General features: G+C 42.8%; 1 protein-coding gene across 3 annotated transcripts in view; it reads right to left on the reverse strand.

The window, feature by feature from the left end:
* Window positions 1-4,408: 4,408 nt before the first annotated feature.
* TMF1 (TATA element modulatory factor 1) overlaps window positions 4,409-16,259 on the reverse strand; it is a 58,381-nt gene continuing 46,530 nt past the window's right edge. Inside the window, exons 14-18 of one of the 3 annotated variants that reach the window (XR_011024075.1) lie at window positions 15,948-16,067; window positions 15,550-15,702; window positions 12,847-12,972; window positions 10,795-11,017; window positions 4,409-7,526 (exon numbers count right to left, since the gene is read on the reverse strand). Coding sequence is in view for 1 of the 3 variants with exons in the window: in XM_068253945.1 (XP_068110046.1) it covers window positions 10,874-11,017; window positions 12,847-12,972; window positions 15,550-15,702; window positions 15,948-16,067 (543 nt within the window). In the remaining 2 variants the exon portion in view is untranslated. Of the gene's footprint in view, window positions 7,527-7,579; window positions 7,676-10,751; window positions 11,018-12,846; window positions 12,973-15,549; window positions 15,703-15,947; window positions 16,068-16,259 lie in introns of those variants that run through there. The other 2 variants (XR_011024074.1, XM_068253945.1) reach the window with 2 other exon arrangements.

Consider the following 16,259-nt stretch of genomic DNA (forward strand, 5'->3'; position numbering starts at 1 on the left):
GCTGAAATGTCCATTGGTGGCCAAGGCCAAGTTTCTCTGCAGACTACCTGATGTTGTCGTTGAGAATCCTCATGTATTACTCTTTTTTTCATGGTGCCGTTTACTGTGATTCGGTTCCCTGGTCCATTGGCTGAAAAAACAACCCCAAAGCATTAGGTTCCTACCACCAAATTTGACAGTGGGGATGGTGTTCTTTGGGTTGAACACTTCTCCTTTTTTACGCCAAGTGAAGGAAACATCATTGTGACCAAACCAAATTTGTTTCACAGAAGACAAGTATTCTTCTTCGTCCAGATGAGCATTTGCAAAGGCCAAGCGAGCTTTTGTGTGCCTTATCTGAAGAAGTGTTGTCCTCCTTGTTCTGCATCAGTGGAACCCAGCAGTGTTCGTTGGATTGTCTGCCTTGAGACATTTCCACCAGCAGAGCCCAGATTCACCAGGATGGCACTGGTGGTGATCCTTGGATTCTTTATTACCTCTCTCACTTTCTGCCTGGCCAGCATAGGTGTCACTTTTGGCTTCCAACCACGTCCTCTGAGAGATTTTCCACAGTGCAGAACATCTTGTATTTTTTAATAATAATTTGCACTTTAGCCACTGACACTGGAAAACATTTTGAAATGGCCTTGTAGCCCTTTCCTGACTTGTGAGCAACCACAATGCACAGCCGCAGGTCCTCACTGAGCTCCTTTGTCTTAGCTATGATTGTCCACAAACCAACTGCAGAAAGCTGCTGTTTTTCACTTGTTGAATTGATTAAAACCACTGTTCCCAATTAATCAGGGTAATTAGGATGCTTTAGAACAGCTTGGACTATTTGGAATGTTATAGAACTTTGGATTTTCCCACTGACTGTGACAGTTTGTGAAGGGTATGAATAATTTTGGACTAGACACTTTTTGCTCAAATTTAAATAAAAACTGAGAAATGTTTTTTTTCACACAATAATGCCTTTTGTACATCGTCTTATCTTTTGGGAGACAACTATGCATTTCCCATCAAAATACAGTGGGAGGCAAAAGTTTGGGCAACCTTGTTATTTTAATGATTTTCCTGTACAAATTGTTGGCTGTTACAATAAAAAAATGTCAGTTAAATATATCCTATAGGAGACACACAGTCATATTTGAGAACTGAAATGAAGTTTATTGGATTTACAGAAAGTGCACAATAATTGTTTAAATAAAATTAGACAGGTACATAAATTTGGGCACCGTTTTCATTTTATTGATTCCAAAACCTTTAGAACTAATTATTGGAACTCAAATTGGCTTGCTAAGCTCAGTGACTCCTGACCTACATACACAGGTGAATCCAATTATGAGAAAGAGCATTTAAGGAGGTCAATTGTAAGTTTCCCTCCTCTTTTAATTTTCTCTGAAGAATAGCAACATGGAGGTCTCATAACTACTCTCAAATGACCTGAGACAAAGATTGTTCACCATCATGGTTTAGGGGAAGGATACAGAAAGCTGTCTCCGAGATTTCAGCTGTCTGTTTCCACAGTTAGGAACATATTGAGGAAATGGAAAACCACAGGCTTAGTTCAAGTTACGGCTCGAAGTGGCAGACCAAGAAAAATCTTCTATAAACAGAAGTCACGAACGGTGAGACCAGTCAGAGTCAACCCACAGACCAGCACCAAAGACCTACAACATCATCTTTCTGCAAATGGAGTCAATGTGCATCGTTCAACCATTCGGCGCACTTTACAGAAGGAGATGCTGTATGCGAGAGTGATGCGGAGAAAGCCTTTTCTCCGCCCACAGCACAAACAGAGCCGCTTGAGGTATGCTAAAGCACATTTGGACAAGCCAGCTTCATTTTGGAATAAGGTGCTGTGGACTTATGAAACTAAAATTGAGTTATGTTAGCATAACAAGGGGCAACAAGGCTAGGCAGGACACTGGATTCGGAATGCTTACCACCGAGATGCAGGTTCCAGGCAAGACAGGACAAACAGGATTCAGAATGCACACAACCAAGATGCATGCAACCAGGCTTGAATAAGGCAAGGCAAGAAAAGACAGGATCTAGGATCTAAGTACTGAGCTGTTGGCAAAGCAAAGCAGGACTGCCAATCCAAAAGCAGGGGTTGATGGGAAATCCAATCCTTAAATACTCCCACAATGAAGCAATCACCTTCCCGGTGATCAGGCACTCACACACACACACACACCGCAATAGAGAATGCTAAGGGCCCATTCACACTTAAGCGATTAGCAGGCGATTCCCGCTAATCGATAAAGTGCTTTTTAAAGTGCTAGTGCTATGTTATCCTATGGCAGTGTTCTCACAGGGCATTTTGCGATTAGCACCAGTCGCAAACGTGTTACCTGCACGATTCTGGAGCGATTGCAGTACAGTGCTTGTAAAGCACTGACCGCGATTGCTCTGAAATCACAGAAGTGTCCAGTAATTCTTATTGCGGTAAAATCACTCGCACAAAACGGAAGCGCTAATCGCTTCCGTTTTGTACTTTTAGATGTGAACGGGGCGTAACTATGATAAGTTGAAGGATTTTCTTGCATGTACAGCCTATTCCAAATCACTTCATAACATCTCAGTGGGATTAAGATCTGGGCTTTGACTTGGCCACTCCAAGTCTCTCCATTTCTTAGTTTTCAGTTAATCCTTAGTGGATTTACTGATATGGTTTGAGTCATTGTTATGTTGCTGGGTCCAGTTCGGCTTTTAATTTTCTTACAGATTTGCTTGCATTCTCCTCAGGCACCCTCTGATGCATGGTAGAACCCATGGTGGATTCTATGATCTAGACAGACTGCCATATGTTGATTACTGTGTGGATAACGTCACTGTCAACAAAACAATTACTGTTTACCCAAATGAAAAACCATGGATAATGGGCCAGGTGAAACAACTGATCAGGGTAAGGAACAAACTTTTCAATTAGTAGACACCTCTGCTTATTGTGCAGTCAGAAATTCCATGAAAATTAATTTAGTTGTGTTATACAATGACAATAAAGTGCTTGAATCTATGATGAGTTGGTCAGGTCCTAAAGTAGTAAAGCATCCATAAACTATTACACTTTCATGCTTTACAGTTGGTATGAGGTTCTTTTCCTGGAATGCTGTATTTGGTTTATGACAAACATATCCTCTCTCTGGAGTCCAAATAATTCAGTTTTAAACTCATCTGTCCAAAGTACATTATTCCAAAAGTCCTGTTCTTCGTCTGTATTCTCTCTGCCAAACGTATAACATTTTATAGCAGGCTTCTCTTCAATTTTAATTGTTTAGTTATACTGTATTACTTGCATCTCACAGTATTGATAAAATTGAGATGAAATATACGTATATGTCCAAGAATGTTACAAACATGCACAGGCTTTCATAGGGTGTCCCAATTTGTTTATTATACTTCAAACCTTTGGGTTCTTTTTTTAGGGAAAACACATTTGTGGATCTTTACTCTCTTCCCAGACTTTATAAGCTAGTTTCCTATTACAGCTTTCCAGGAGCTGGAGTAATATTCCAATAATCATTTGATTATAGTAGATTTCAGTATGGTAACTGCTTACTGGATAGAAGTCATCAGCCTTCTTACGCTTGGGCTCCTTGGAAATCACTGATGCATCTAAAATTGAAGAATTTAACGCTCTCTCTCTCCTAACTAAAATGAATGGCAGGACAGACTATATGATGTTAACACCAATTTTATTGGTCAACTCAGATATAGCATCAGCAAACTGTCTATGGCCTGATCATGCCATGGTTGTTTGTGCAACTTGGGGTTCTTTCACACCATGTCCATTGCAACCCGACAGACAATATCACTGCAACACAATGCAATTCTGTTCTAATGACGCCTCCACACTTGTGGGTTTGCGGAATGACCATTAACGTACATGGTAACTGTTGCGGTGCAAGTATAAAAGGCTATGGACTGTCTGCTTACATTATATGTGTTGCATCGTACCAGCAATGTGTAAAGTAACTGTTAATCTCTGTTGGTATCCTACTTTTCAGGATGCGTAATGCAACTACCGTATATATGGTGTTAAACAGTGATTCATAAATGCCGCGCCACTCCAATTTTACAAATATATTACAGTACCGTTTAAATCCTGGGTTCGCTGCAGTTAAATTCCAGTATGAGATGCCAAATGTCAATTGCTTATCTGCTGTGCACTCCACTCTGTATGAGAACCTGTAAAACATTCAATCCTCCATAGCATAATACGGTCTCATAATTTGGACCAAAGATCAAAACAACACAGGCAATCCTCTCCAACGTGCTCGTGACACTCCGTGCTTGAAAATCAGTGATCACACACTCCAATCACATACAGCCGCCCACCAGATGCAATCCACCTCTGATCATTAGTAGTAAATACACTTTTTTGAAGTCGTATCTATTTCTTCCCCACAAATGGCACGGCAGCCTCAGTCTCAAAATCCGGTTTATTGGCTCAAAGAATATAGAAACATCAAGGATCATATCTGGTTAATGGTATAGCACTCAATAGTAATGTTATCCAAGTCTCGACAACATCTAAGTAAATTGAACATCAAGGTCCAGCATATATTGTTCAATGTATCCAACAGGGCACCGTCTCCGAGAGTCCCTCCCCTAATAAACCTCAGAACAGAGTGATCATACATAATAGGGTATTGTGTAACACTACAGGGCTTTCACAGTCCAATCTACAATAATTCTAAGACGCCAGATAAATTCAATAAACAGTTTGCGCTACATTGACAGGCACCTCTAGTCCCATGTGCAGAGTCTCCCATCATATATTAAGGACACCACTCAATTGTTACGAATTTTAGATGGTCTAAGTGTACCTCCGGGTACCCTTCTCGTGTCCCTGGACGTGGAGGCCCTCTATTCTAGCATCCCGCACGACGGAGGGATCAGGGCAGTGGCCACTTTTTTGCGTGAACGTGCCTGCAACGAGATCTTGCATAATACTTTCTTGCTGGGTCTTTTGAGATTATTGCTCACTAATAATATTTTTGTATTTGACGGGGCCCACTACCTCCAGGTGCAGGGGGCGGCGATGGGCACCACTTGTGCCCCGTCGTACGCCAACCTGTACCTGGGTGAGTGGGAGCGTTCCATCTTCGCAGACGAGGGACTTGCGATGTACCTGTGCCACGTGCTATCGTGGCACAGGTACATCGACGACATCCTCGTACTGTGGACGGGTACCCACCAGGAATTGTTGGCATTTGTCACTAGGCTTAATGCCAATGGTCGTAATTTAACTTTTACGATGTCTTGTGACTACCGGTCTATCCCTTTTCTGGATATTAAAATTTTAATCGATTCGAAGGGTCAGATTATTACTGACCTATACAGGAAGGAGACAGCCACCAATGCTTTATTACACGCAACTAGTTTTCATCCCTTCCATACCATAAGAGGCATCCCCACGGGTCAGTACATGAGAGTTAGGAGGAACTGTTCCTCCGAGACTGACTTCCGTAGACAGGCCGATATTTTACGGACGCGTTTCTTAAAGAGGGGTTACCCTGATGTTGTTCTTCGACGTGCTTTTAATAAAGTTAGAAGAAGGGATCGGCCGAGTCTCTTGAGACAGCGGTATCACAATCAGACCACCCAGAATACTCCTGAGTTGCGTTTTGTGACTAAATACTGTGCTGAACCTTCTTTTCTTAAACATACCTTACAAAAGCACTGGTATTTATTACAAAAATGACCCAGCTATTGGACATGTAGTCCCAGGACAACCACGCATCACGTATAGAAGGGCTAAGTCGTTACGCGATAGTCTGGTGCACAGTCACTTTAATGGAGTCAACCCAAGGCGCCACTGCATAGTGTTGGGTACCTACACATGTGGGGGCTGTCCCTACTGTAGATACATACATGTGGGTAGATCTATCCCCCTTCCTAATGGTAGTATTTTTCAATTAAAACATTATGTAAATTGTCAGACCGAACTTGTAGTTTATCTATTACTGTGCCCCTGCGGGTCCTTCTACATAGGAAAAACTAAGAGACCACTTTAGAGGCGAATATCTGAACACATACAGAATGTGAATAATGACAAGTCTCTCACTCCTATAGCTCGACATGTAAGACAATGCTTGAAATGTACTGTCAGTGGATTGCGGTTTGTGGGTCTTGATAGAATCCACGGAACCATACGGGGGGGGGGGGGGGGGCAATTTTGATCGTTTGCTCCTTCAAAGAGAAACCAGATGGATGTATAATTTAAAAGCATGCCAATCCCCGGGTCTGAATGAGACTTTTAGTTTTGCTCATTTTTTGCCTCACTGATCCGGTGCTGATGGCCTCCTGACTGTACTCCACCTTCTCTCCCCTTTAACCTAGCCATTGGTCCCCCGTGGGCTGCTTAAATTCTCTGCATAGGGCTTGATGCTTCCCACTTTTTAGTGTATGATGGGCTTTCTCACGTTATTCACATGCAGGTCTGTAGGCTATGGTGCTTCAGACAGGCATAGATCTCTTATCCAGCCCCATTACTTTTTGTGGGGTGGGTTTAGGAGTTCATATATTTTTTGTGCCCATTGAGACCTCATGTTATTATAGTATATATATGTGGATATATAGATGCATTCTTCCCGATTCTTTTTAAGCTTAGGTAGTCAATAGATATGGACACTAGTTGCCAAGGGTGACCGGTATGTCTGTATGTTGTCTGGATGTTTGTCCCTGTGTAGCCATCGTAGCGCTGCTGAATTGCGTCATTGTGGGTTGAGACGCGGCGGAGAGAGGCATGCCACACTTCCTCCCTTTTGGTCCGCATGCGTAACCTCCGACCATGGCCCACTGTATTGTAAGTGAACGGCCTTGCAGAAAGTGACGTCAGTGGAGCGCACGATGGAACGCGGAAGAGGTGAGCGATTCCCCCGCCCGTTGCCTCTTCATCATATGCAGGCTGGTACTTAATGCTGGAGGAGGAGCGCAGATCGGGGGACCCAGGCGAGGGAGGGGGGGTCCGACCCCGCTCCCCACCGCTATGCCCAATACCCCCTTTCTGCCAGCTACCCCTCCAGCTCGGCGCGATTTTTTTCTAATTTTGCCTCAGGCGGCAAAAAGTCTAGGGCCGGCCCTGGGTATCTTCATATACTCATGCAAAGGAATGAAAACATCTATGGTGTAATACTGCTTGGTATATTCGATAAATCACCTCCAGTGCTCCCAAACAGTCCTCACCAAACGTGTTTCCATGCACCAATATGTAAAATCAAGCCTCTCACTGAATAACATGGCTGACCCAGCACAGACCAGCAACTGCGTTTGTCTCCTACAAATCTTCTGCACAATGCACCAACCACAGAACCTTCAAACTCAAAGTGACATCCACATTGTGTAATACCGTTTATTCCATTTAAAAGAAGAGCACTCACAATTTTCCACATAAAATGCGCATATCAAGAACAATTCATGTGTAGTTCACGTCTTCAGTACTGCTCAGCTCCGCCCTACTAGTTTCATCATATAATGATTCATTAAGGGCCTAGCAGTAAGGAGGAGGGATATGTGGGCTACAATTATTTCCAACTCTAGGGAAAAAAAAAAGGTTTAATTTTATAAGCCACAAAAATACACATTGTCCTTTATTTTCAGTTTTTATTTATTTTCTCTTTTCTCACTTGGAAATGGTATTTTGTCAAACCTCTGCCATGATCTTTACACCAGTTTGCAAACCGATCTGAAAATACATGTAATAGTTTTTGTTTCCTATAAATAAGTTAGCAAATAAACAATAAAACAGAGCATTTCTCAGAAATAAGGTTGTGCCTTATTTCCAGAAGAACATAAAACATGAAAATAACAAACGATTATAGGCTGGGCCTAAACATTTACAAGGGAACCACATAGAGTTTTCAAAGAAAAATAGCAACTAATGTGATGTCAAATTATTACAGTTTAAAGGGAAGGTCCAAGCAAAAAAAAAAATGAGTTTCACTTACCTGGGGCTTCTACCAGCCCCATACAGCCATCCTGTGCCCTCGTAGTCACTCATTGCTGCTCCAGTCCCCCGCTGGCAGCTTTCTGACCTCGGAGGTCAGGGCCGAATTGCGTACATTTTTACACATTCCCGCTAGTGCAGGAACATTAACACATACATTTTTACGCGTTAGTGGTGCAACGTGTACATTTTTGTTCCTGCACTAGCTGGAATGCGTAAAAATGTATGCAATGTGGCCCTGACCTCAGAGGTCAGAAAGCTGCCAGCGGGGGACTGGAGCAGCAGTGAGTGACTACGAGGGCACAGGATGGCTACATGGAGCTGGTAGAAGCCCCAGGTAAGTGAAACTCATTTTTTTTTTTGCTTGGACCTTCCCTTTAAGCAAAAGTAAAATTATCTTACTAAGCCCAAAGTGAATTTATATTGCACAAATAATTTAATATTCTAGAGAATCTCCATTAAAATGTATGTGTTTATTTTGGGTGTATTAAAGCTTTGTTTGATCTACAATGAATCAACAGATGAACTTTTTCTGCAGGACTATGAAGGGCCATCAATTTCCTATTGTCACTAAGATGGTTTTCAAAATATTTCCATGGAAATTAATCGGTCAGTGAAAGGCAAAGGAGCAAATTATTATTATTATAAAAGGGTACCTCTCATGGAAAAATAATATTACACCGTTTTATCTAAACAGGGTGCATACCTTATTTATGGCATTAAAATTCTGTTAGAGGCTGGAGTCATACATAGATTTGTTGCATTGAGTTGCACCGCTTTGCATCCCCTTGAAAAACATCCAGCCTGAAGCATGCTGGACCCTTAGCACCTATCCTTAGTATGAAAATGACAGACCATGTAAAATAATTGCCTAGTAAAAAGCCTGCTTTCTTGCCACATATCTTGCCCTCCACCACACCATAGGGACTTGTAGTTCCACCACAGCGGGAGTGCCAAGGTTAGCCATCACTGCCATAGGGTAATCTCTATGCAGCAGCTAAGAGTATAGAGTGGGTGACCTTCAGCACAACTTCTTTCACTACATAACAATCAAAGGAGAACCACATTACAGTCTTATTACAGGGCCACTATAGAAAAATTACTGCTTATAATATCATTTAATATAAAATATGTGCAATTGTTCTAATGTTTAAGACTTTGTATTGTGGGTGAATAAAAGTCAGTTTCAATATTACTTTGTGATGGATTCACGTTAGCAGAGAAACCTACCTGATGCCGATTCAGCACATTCCATTGTGCAGTAGGAGGCTGCCTTATCAGACGCTTCATCTGTCATTGCAATCCCCCCCTTTGATGTAGTGTCAGAGGATTCATCCAACTTGTAACTGCACGCTCGTTTAGTTTTGCAGCTCATCTGAGCTGCCGTACATCTCAGAACAGTGATATACGGCTCTGAGGAATAACATTTTTTTTCCCTCAGAGCCGTGGCCACTGTCTTGATAGTGGTATGTGCTGAATCGGCGTCAGATAGGTTTCCCTGCCAACGCGACTCCATCACTGATTTAGGGTAAAGTAATATTGAAACTAACTTTTATTCAGCCCCAATACAAGTTTTAAACATTGCTTCAATAGCACATATTTTATATTAAGCCCTGGCAACCACATCACCACCAGGTTTTCTCCCCCACAAAGGAAGTCTCTTGTGGAGTAAAGCAGAGTGGAGGTTTGCAGGTGTCCTCACAACTAAGGCAGTCTGCAGCAATGACAGCATCTTTCGCCCAGCTTAATCATGGTCTGACCTCCACTTGCTTGCATTAGGTTTTGCGCACATCCTAATGTGCAGTTTCTATTGCAATTTTTCCACGTTTATTTCAGAATGAAAATTCACATTAGAAAAAAAAAAGGTCTCCTGAGTTTTTCACATAATGTCCAACTAGCACATGGCTATGCAAGTGAAAAGCTAAAATCTGTGTACATTTTACATAGAAAGCAACCACAGAGAATTTGTCCAATATGCTAGTCGCATATAAAAATTTGCATGTGAAATCTCACACGTTAAACACTAGCGTGCAATGGAAACTAATACTAATACAAGTAAATGGAAGCTGGACCACAGTTTAGTCAGATGGAAGCCACAGTCATTGCAGCATACATACTTTACGGGGAAGAAACCAGGGCGGTTGTCTTACTGTCAGGGTTTAGTGGCATTTTAACAGTGGGAGAGTGCTTTGTATTAAAAAAACAAACAGTTAACACTTAAAATGTTATTTTTTCAGTGCCTTCCTCGTAGGAATATACAGATAACTCATAAGCTGGTAATACAAGGATCTTTTCAGAGTCTCGAAGCAAAATTGACTAGATTGGACTGAACTGTTGCACACAACACAGTAAAATATATGTATTGTTGTAGAGCTTCTCTATAAAAAGTAAAACTTCAGGAAAATCCATCTTTCTTTTGGTCCACACCTCTGACCACCCTTCAAAATGCATAGGCTTGAAGAGGTGAGCTTGGGAATATCTTTATTTTACTGCAGAAAATAAATGATGCCACTGCTTTGTCCAGATTTTTCCAAGCTCCCAGGATACGGTGTTGTGTCATGTCACAATGATATGGCATTCAGTCACTCCTATGGATGTAGGGGAGCAATCCAAGAGAGTGGCCACTTTGAGCAAGGGCTTTCTGGCAGCAGAACTCACCATTATCTGCTATGAAATAAAGGCATTTGCAAGTTTTTTTTTGTATTTAAACTATTTTCAATAAGTCTGGGAGGTAAGCAGTGGATTTTGGGAAAGACGTTAATCCAGAAAAAAAGTCCATGAAGGAGACGATCATATAAACGTGCAAGCAATAAAATTGATTTCTTAATATACAGTAATTATTTATACAAGCTACTTACATATTAAACATTTTACTCCTTAAAATATTTTAGGCTAGTAATCAGATTTTGTCCGTTTTTATACTTCAAGGGAAAAAATCTAATTTAATCTTTGTTGTAAAAGTTCATCGATTTGAGTTTTGTACATATTTTTTACATCCTCCAAATCCAGCCGCAGTTCCTCTGCCTCTTCTGCCTTCTCTCCATACATCTGCAGGATGGTGTTGTATCGCTGGTCCAAGTCCTGCAACAGAAAGCACAATAGTATCAGGATTTCATGCATTTATACAGAGCAGTGAACAACCTAATGAAGTTGTAAAAAAAAAAAAAAATGACAGACTGAGCTTTGGTCAAATGAAAGGTATATTTTAGCAAGACATAGAACATTTATATTGCGCTTTTCTCCCGGTGGACTCGAAGAGCCAGAGCTCCAGCCACTAGGATGCGCTCAGCCAGAAGCAGCAGTGTTAGGGAGTCTAGCCCAAGGTCTCCTTACTGAATAGGTGCAGGCATACTGAAACAGAAGAGCAGAGATTTGAAGCCAGGTCTCCTGTGTCAGAGGCAGAGCCCTTAACCATTACGTTATCCAACCACTACTACTATTTTATGATGTTTTAGTACATTGCAGTGGTGAAAACAGATTTGGCAATGAAGTTCTCAGTGAGCTAAATGTTCAACGTGAACATAGCAAAACTTCACTGAAAATGTCCTCTAGCACCTGCAGGCTTCCTCTACGCCAGGAAATAAACTCACGTCTATTGGGTTCCTAAGAGTTCAACACATGCAAATAATTCACATGGCCCATATCAGCAAGAGGTCTATTTTTTGTTGGAACTGCAGCTGGCTGAAAGCCAATCTGTTACATTATTCTAAAGCCGAGTTAGAGCTTATTGTTTTACAAGGTGGCCGGAAGTAGGAATTCTCCCGACATAAGGAAGCAGGCTTTATGTGGTTACATTTATAACAAAGGGCTCAAATCACAAAGCATTACTGCATGAGGTAAAGCAGAAAACAACTGATTTTAACTAACATTTTGGCAAATGTCAATTCACAAAGGCTGTAAAACAAGGGAGATGTTCGGTATGTTATCTCCAGCCTTGAGCTGTCAAGAAGGCTTGGTTCACACATAAATCTGTACATGTACACCTTTTTTGATGCAAAACTGACACAACAGGACTGGACCAAAAATCTACAGATTTCTGTGTGAACATAAAACAGCCATAGAAACACATACAAAACTGATGCCAACTGTCACAAATTGACAGGACTTGACACCTTTTCATGCGTGAACCCAGCCTGAGGCGCAGCGTCCCCTTATCCGCCTCACTCACGCTGGTCTGCGAGCATTAATGAGGGCTCCCAAAGTCACATGTCAGTCCTAAATTTCTCGATTTGCAGCCGAGTACATCCGGTAGATTTTCCTTCAGCATAATTCAATGATAACCCTGCCTGAGCCTGCAATATCATGAGTTGCCACTGGAGGCCGACTGCGCTCACTTTCCAATGGCAACCATTCTCTTCACGTGTCTATGCATGAAGACCAAGTTATGAACTTGTGAACTCTTGGTAGCCCCCTATTTGGCAGTGAGTGTATTTCCCTTTGCACAAGCCACCCATACAACATGATCTCAACCTGACAAAACGCCACACATTAAGCCACCATATATACTGCAGTTTTTACTGTGCAAGTGTGTGCATAGGTGTAAACACACGCATTACGGAAGCCAACGACGGGTCCGTCAGACCCTCCCACTGTGAGGACATTCAGCAGACAGTAGTGCGTGTGTTCGCACTGTCGGCAGACTGATAAGGCTGTTCCTGAACGATCCGCTGAGTGGATCGGTCAGGAACAGCCTTATCAGTCCGCCGACAGTGCGTACACACGCACTACTGTCTGCTGAATGTCCTCACAGTGGGAGGGTCTGATGGACCCGTCGTTGGCTTCCGTAATGCGTGTGTACGCACCTTAACAGTTACTCAAGTGTTCTAGGTCAGATATAGATCAAATCAGTCTCATGGATGAGGTGAAGAAAGATCAGGATAAATAGTGTTCATTAGTTCAGGTCTACTTACCTTCATCTGAGCCCGCAGTTTGGGGATCTCCTTTACCTTCTCTTCTAGTTCATCATTCAGATTGTTTAGCTTCACTACCTCTTCAGCCAGTATGGAGCGGGTCTTCTCCAAGTTCCCAATTTCAAGCTGAAAATGAAAATATTTCAGTGAAACACTATTTTGAGAAACTGCTCCTGTATAAAATCTTCTTAACTTCTTGCCGACTGCTCCAAGCCGATTGGCATGAGCAGTGCGGCAGCCCCAGGACCACTCCACGCCGATTGGCTTAAATGACTGGGAATGGGCTTTGCAGGAGGGCGCACGCATCTCCGCTCTGATGACGGAGCTCCGCCACGCCTTCAGGAAATATCCAGGCATATAAAAAAAAATGACATTTACTTTACCCCCGAAGCGTCCTGTCCGGGACAGGAAAAACAACTAAAGGGCTCAAGTGAGTGGCTCGTTTATATAGGTCTCCTGCCTGCCTGTTATGCAAATTTTGTGTCTTATAGCTTCCTGTCCAAAGTTTGGAAGGGGGAGACAAGTCTCATAGGAGGGATGCTGTCAGGAGGACGTTCTGGGAAAAAAGGACATTTACTTACCAGGGGCTTCCTCCAAATCCTTGCAGCCGACATGTCCCTCGCAGCAGCTCCGCTCCCAGCCGCCGGTCTGGGGTCCCCGCCAGTGCAGAGGCTGACCTTGCGAGGTCGTCTTCTACTGCACATGTGCTGATGTAATTCACCCGCAGGTGGTGTGCAGTGTACTGCACAGGCGCAGAACTACTGTGCAGTACACTCCACACCACGTGTAAGTGAATGACAGTGGCGCTCGCACAGCAGAAGACGACCTTGCGAGATCGGACCGGCGGCTGGGAGCGGAGCTGCGGCGAGGGACACGTCGGCTGCAAGGGGCTGGAGGATGCCCCAGGTAAGTAAATGTCATTTTTTACATGCCTGGACATTTCCTTTAACAAAAGTTTAGGCTACTGTAATTAATCTGCTTCCAACTCTCATTTTTACAATCCACACGTAAAAAACAAAAACAGATGTGATTGGATGCTGGTTTGGAACATTCTTTTTATCGGAGGCTAAGACATAATTAAAGGAAACCTGTATAGGAAATAAGTGATCCAAATGGGTAATCACTTTTGGAAAGGGAAGCCCCTGGATCCTCCAGTGGCTTCACCCATCTTCCTCCACCAGGCTGTTCAAGTGGTTTTGTGGAAGAGACAACGCTGGAACAGTCGTATGGCTCCCTTTCGAGTTTCTGCACAAAAAGCCAAGCCCAATCAGGTCTGTGCTACTGTACATGTGTAGGCCATCTGGCACCTGCACAGCAGTACAGACCTGATTGGGCTTGGCCATTTCCGCAGGAGCCCAAGCAGGTCCTTGTTACTGCGCAGGCACAGTGTGCCTCGCTTTGGAGGTCCCTGTTCTCAAACAGCTTGGGGGAGGTAGATGGGGGAAGACTTGAGGATCAAGAGGCACCCCCCTCCTGAGGCAAGCATCTGATTTGTCTTTCAGCAAACCCAACAGGTTTGCTTTAAAGAGAATCTGGACTCTAAAATTCTTACAATAAAAAGCATACCATTCTATTCATTATATTCTCCTGTGCCCCTCTGTGCTGTTTCTGCCAATCCCTGCTGCAATCCTGGCTTGTAATTGCCAGTTGTAGGCAGTGTTTACAAACAAAAGACATGGCTGTTACCAGAATGTGACAGGCTCAGAGGTGCTCAGTCTGTGACTCACACAGAGCCTGCAGGGGGCGTGGAGAGGGTGTGTATAGCTTATATCCTATCACAAGCAGAGCTGCACATTCCAGCCTGAGTGCCTGAGCCCGACAAAGCCGTCAGCGGAAAGAAGATTATATTATAGAGATAATACAGCCACTGTGCAACTAGAAAAGGCTGCAGTAAGACACACCACATTAGAACAGGTATAGGAACTTATAGGATAGAAGAAATAAGACTGAACATTTTGTTAGAGTCTCTTTAAGGCAATCCTGTAGTGCTGAGTTCCCCAACTCTGTCTTCAAGGCCCAGCAACACTTTGGGCCTGATTCACAAAGCGGTGATAACTCAGTTATCACGCCTAAAAGACTTTAGGCGTGATAACCTTTACACAGCTGAGTTAGCACCGCTTTGTGCTGGTTATTGCGCGCAAAGTCCCGCGCATGCAATCGCGCAATTCCGTGCGCAGCACCCATAGGGTTTAATGGGCGCATCGCACGCACTGCACCATGCGATTGCGCGTGCCAAACTTAGCGCCCGGGAATTTCGCACGAGTTTCATTTTATCACGCCTAAACTGAGTTTAGGCTTGATAAAGGGTTTTTTACAGGCGTGCAAACACTTTGCACCGCTTTGTAAATCAGGCTCTTTGTTTTGCAGGAAACCACACACATTCACAGGCGGGCAATTAGTGTTTCAGCAGAGCTAATTTAAATGTCTCTGTGGATTTTCACAAATCATACACTATTGGTGGTCCTTTGGGACAGGATTGGGAAACACTGTTGTAGTGGACTATTGTGTTGTGCACTGGCAGGTGGACCACATAACTTACCACCTCAGCAGCCCTGCCCACCGAAGGGTTCTCCTGAGCAGCAATGTGTTCCCCAATTCAGCTGTATGTTGTGGTATGGCAACTTCTCTTGAGAAATTCTTCTCTAATAAGGTTTTATATGAACAAATTAATAAATGTGACTATAATTTCTGAACGTCCATTACCTGCAGATGGGCGAGCTCACCCTCTCGCAGTTTTAGCTGAGACTGTAAGTTCTCAATAACGCTGGAGCCGGCACCCATCCTCACCGCCTCATAGAGATTGCTGCCATTGATGGACATTGTCATGGAGCCATACAGGTGATCATGGGACTCATCCTAGGATAGGATTATATATAAAAACATATAGACATGACAAACAACTAGAGACAGACAAGTATATAGGTGTAGAACTGTCCTAGAGAATACATGAAAATGTAGGAAACTACAGGTCACTGTGAGGAACAACACTAAAGGGAAATTGTACTTTTTTTTTCTTAGCATACTTATTTTATCGTGTTTAGATTTTTAAGCTAGTACTAATAATAATTTAGTCACATAGTACAAATAACATCTCTGCTTACCTGTCCCGAAACAGACGTCTGAAGGCCAGACATTTCCAACCCACTGACTGAGCTTGACCTGGACAAAGTTGGAGTTGGAGTGCCTGGATCCGCAGAAGGTAGCCCATAAGATTTTCTTTCCTAAGAAAAAAAATAGCCAACCAATTATTGGTTAGGAAAATTATTTATTTCAATGAGTGTTCTTACAAATATTAAATTAATAAAAAAAAAACCTAATATATAACATTACAGGTTTTGCCAGTTTGCAAAATATGAGAATCATCTGCCTGCTCCACGTTCACAAATTCCTCAAATTCCTCTCCCTTTACCTGT

The sequence above is a fragment of the Hyperolius riggenbachi genome, chromosome 9 (genome assembly GCF_040937935.1).
Source record: "Hyperolius riggenbachi isolate aHypRig1 chromosome 9, aHypRig1.pri, whole genome shotgun sequence".
In the NCBI taxonomy this organism is placed as follows: Eukaryota; Metazoa; Chordata; class Amphibia; order Anura; family Hyperoliidae; genus Hyperolius; species Hyperolius riggenbachi.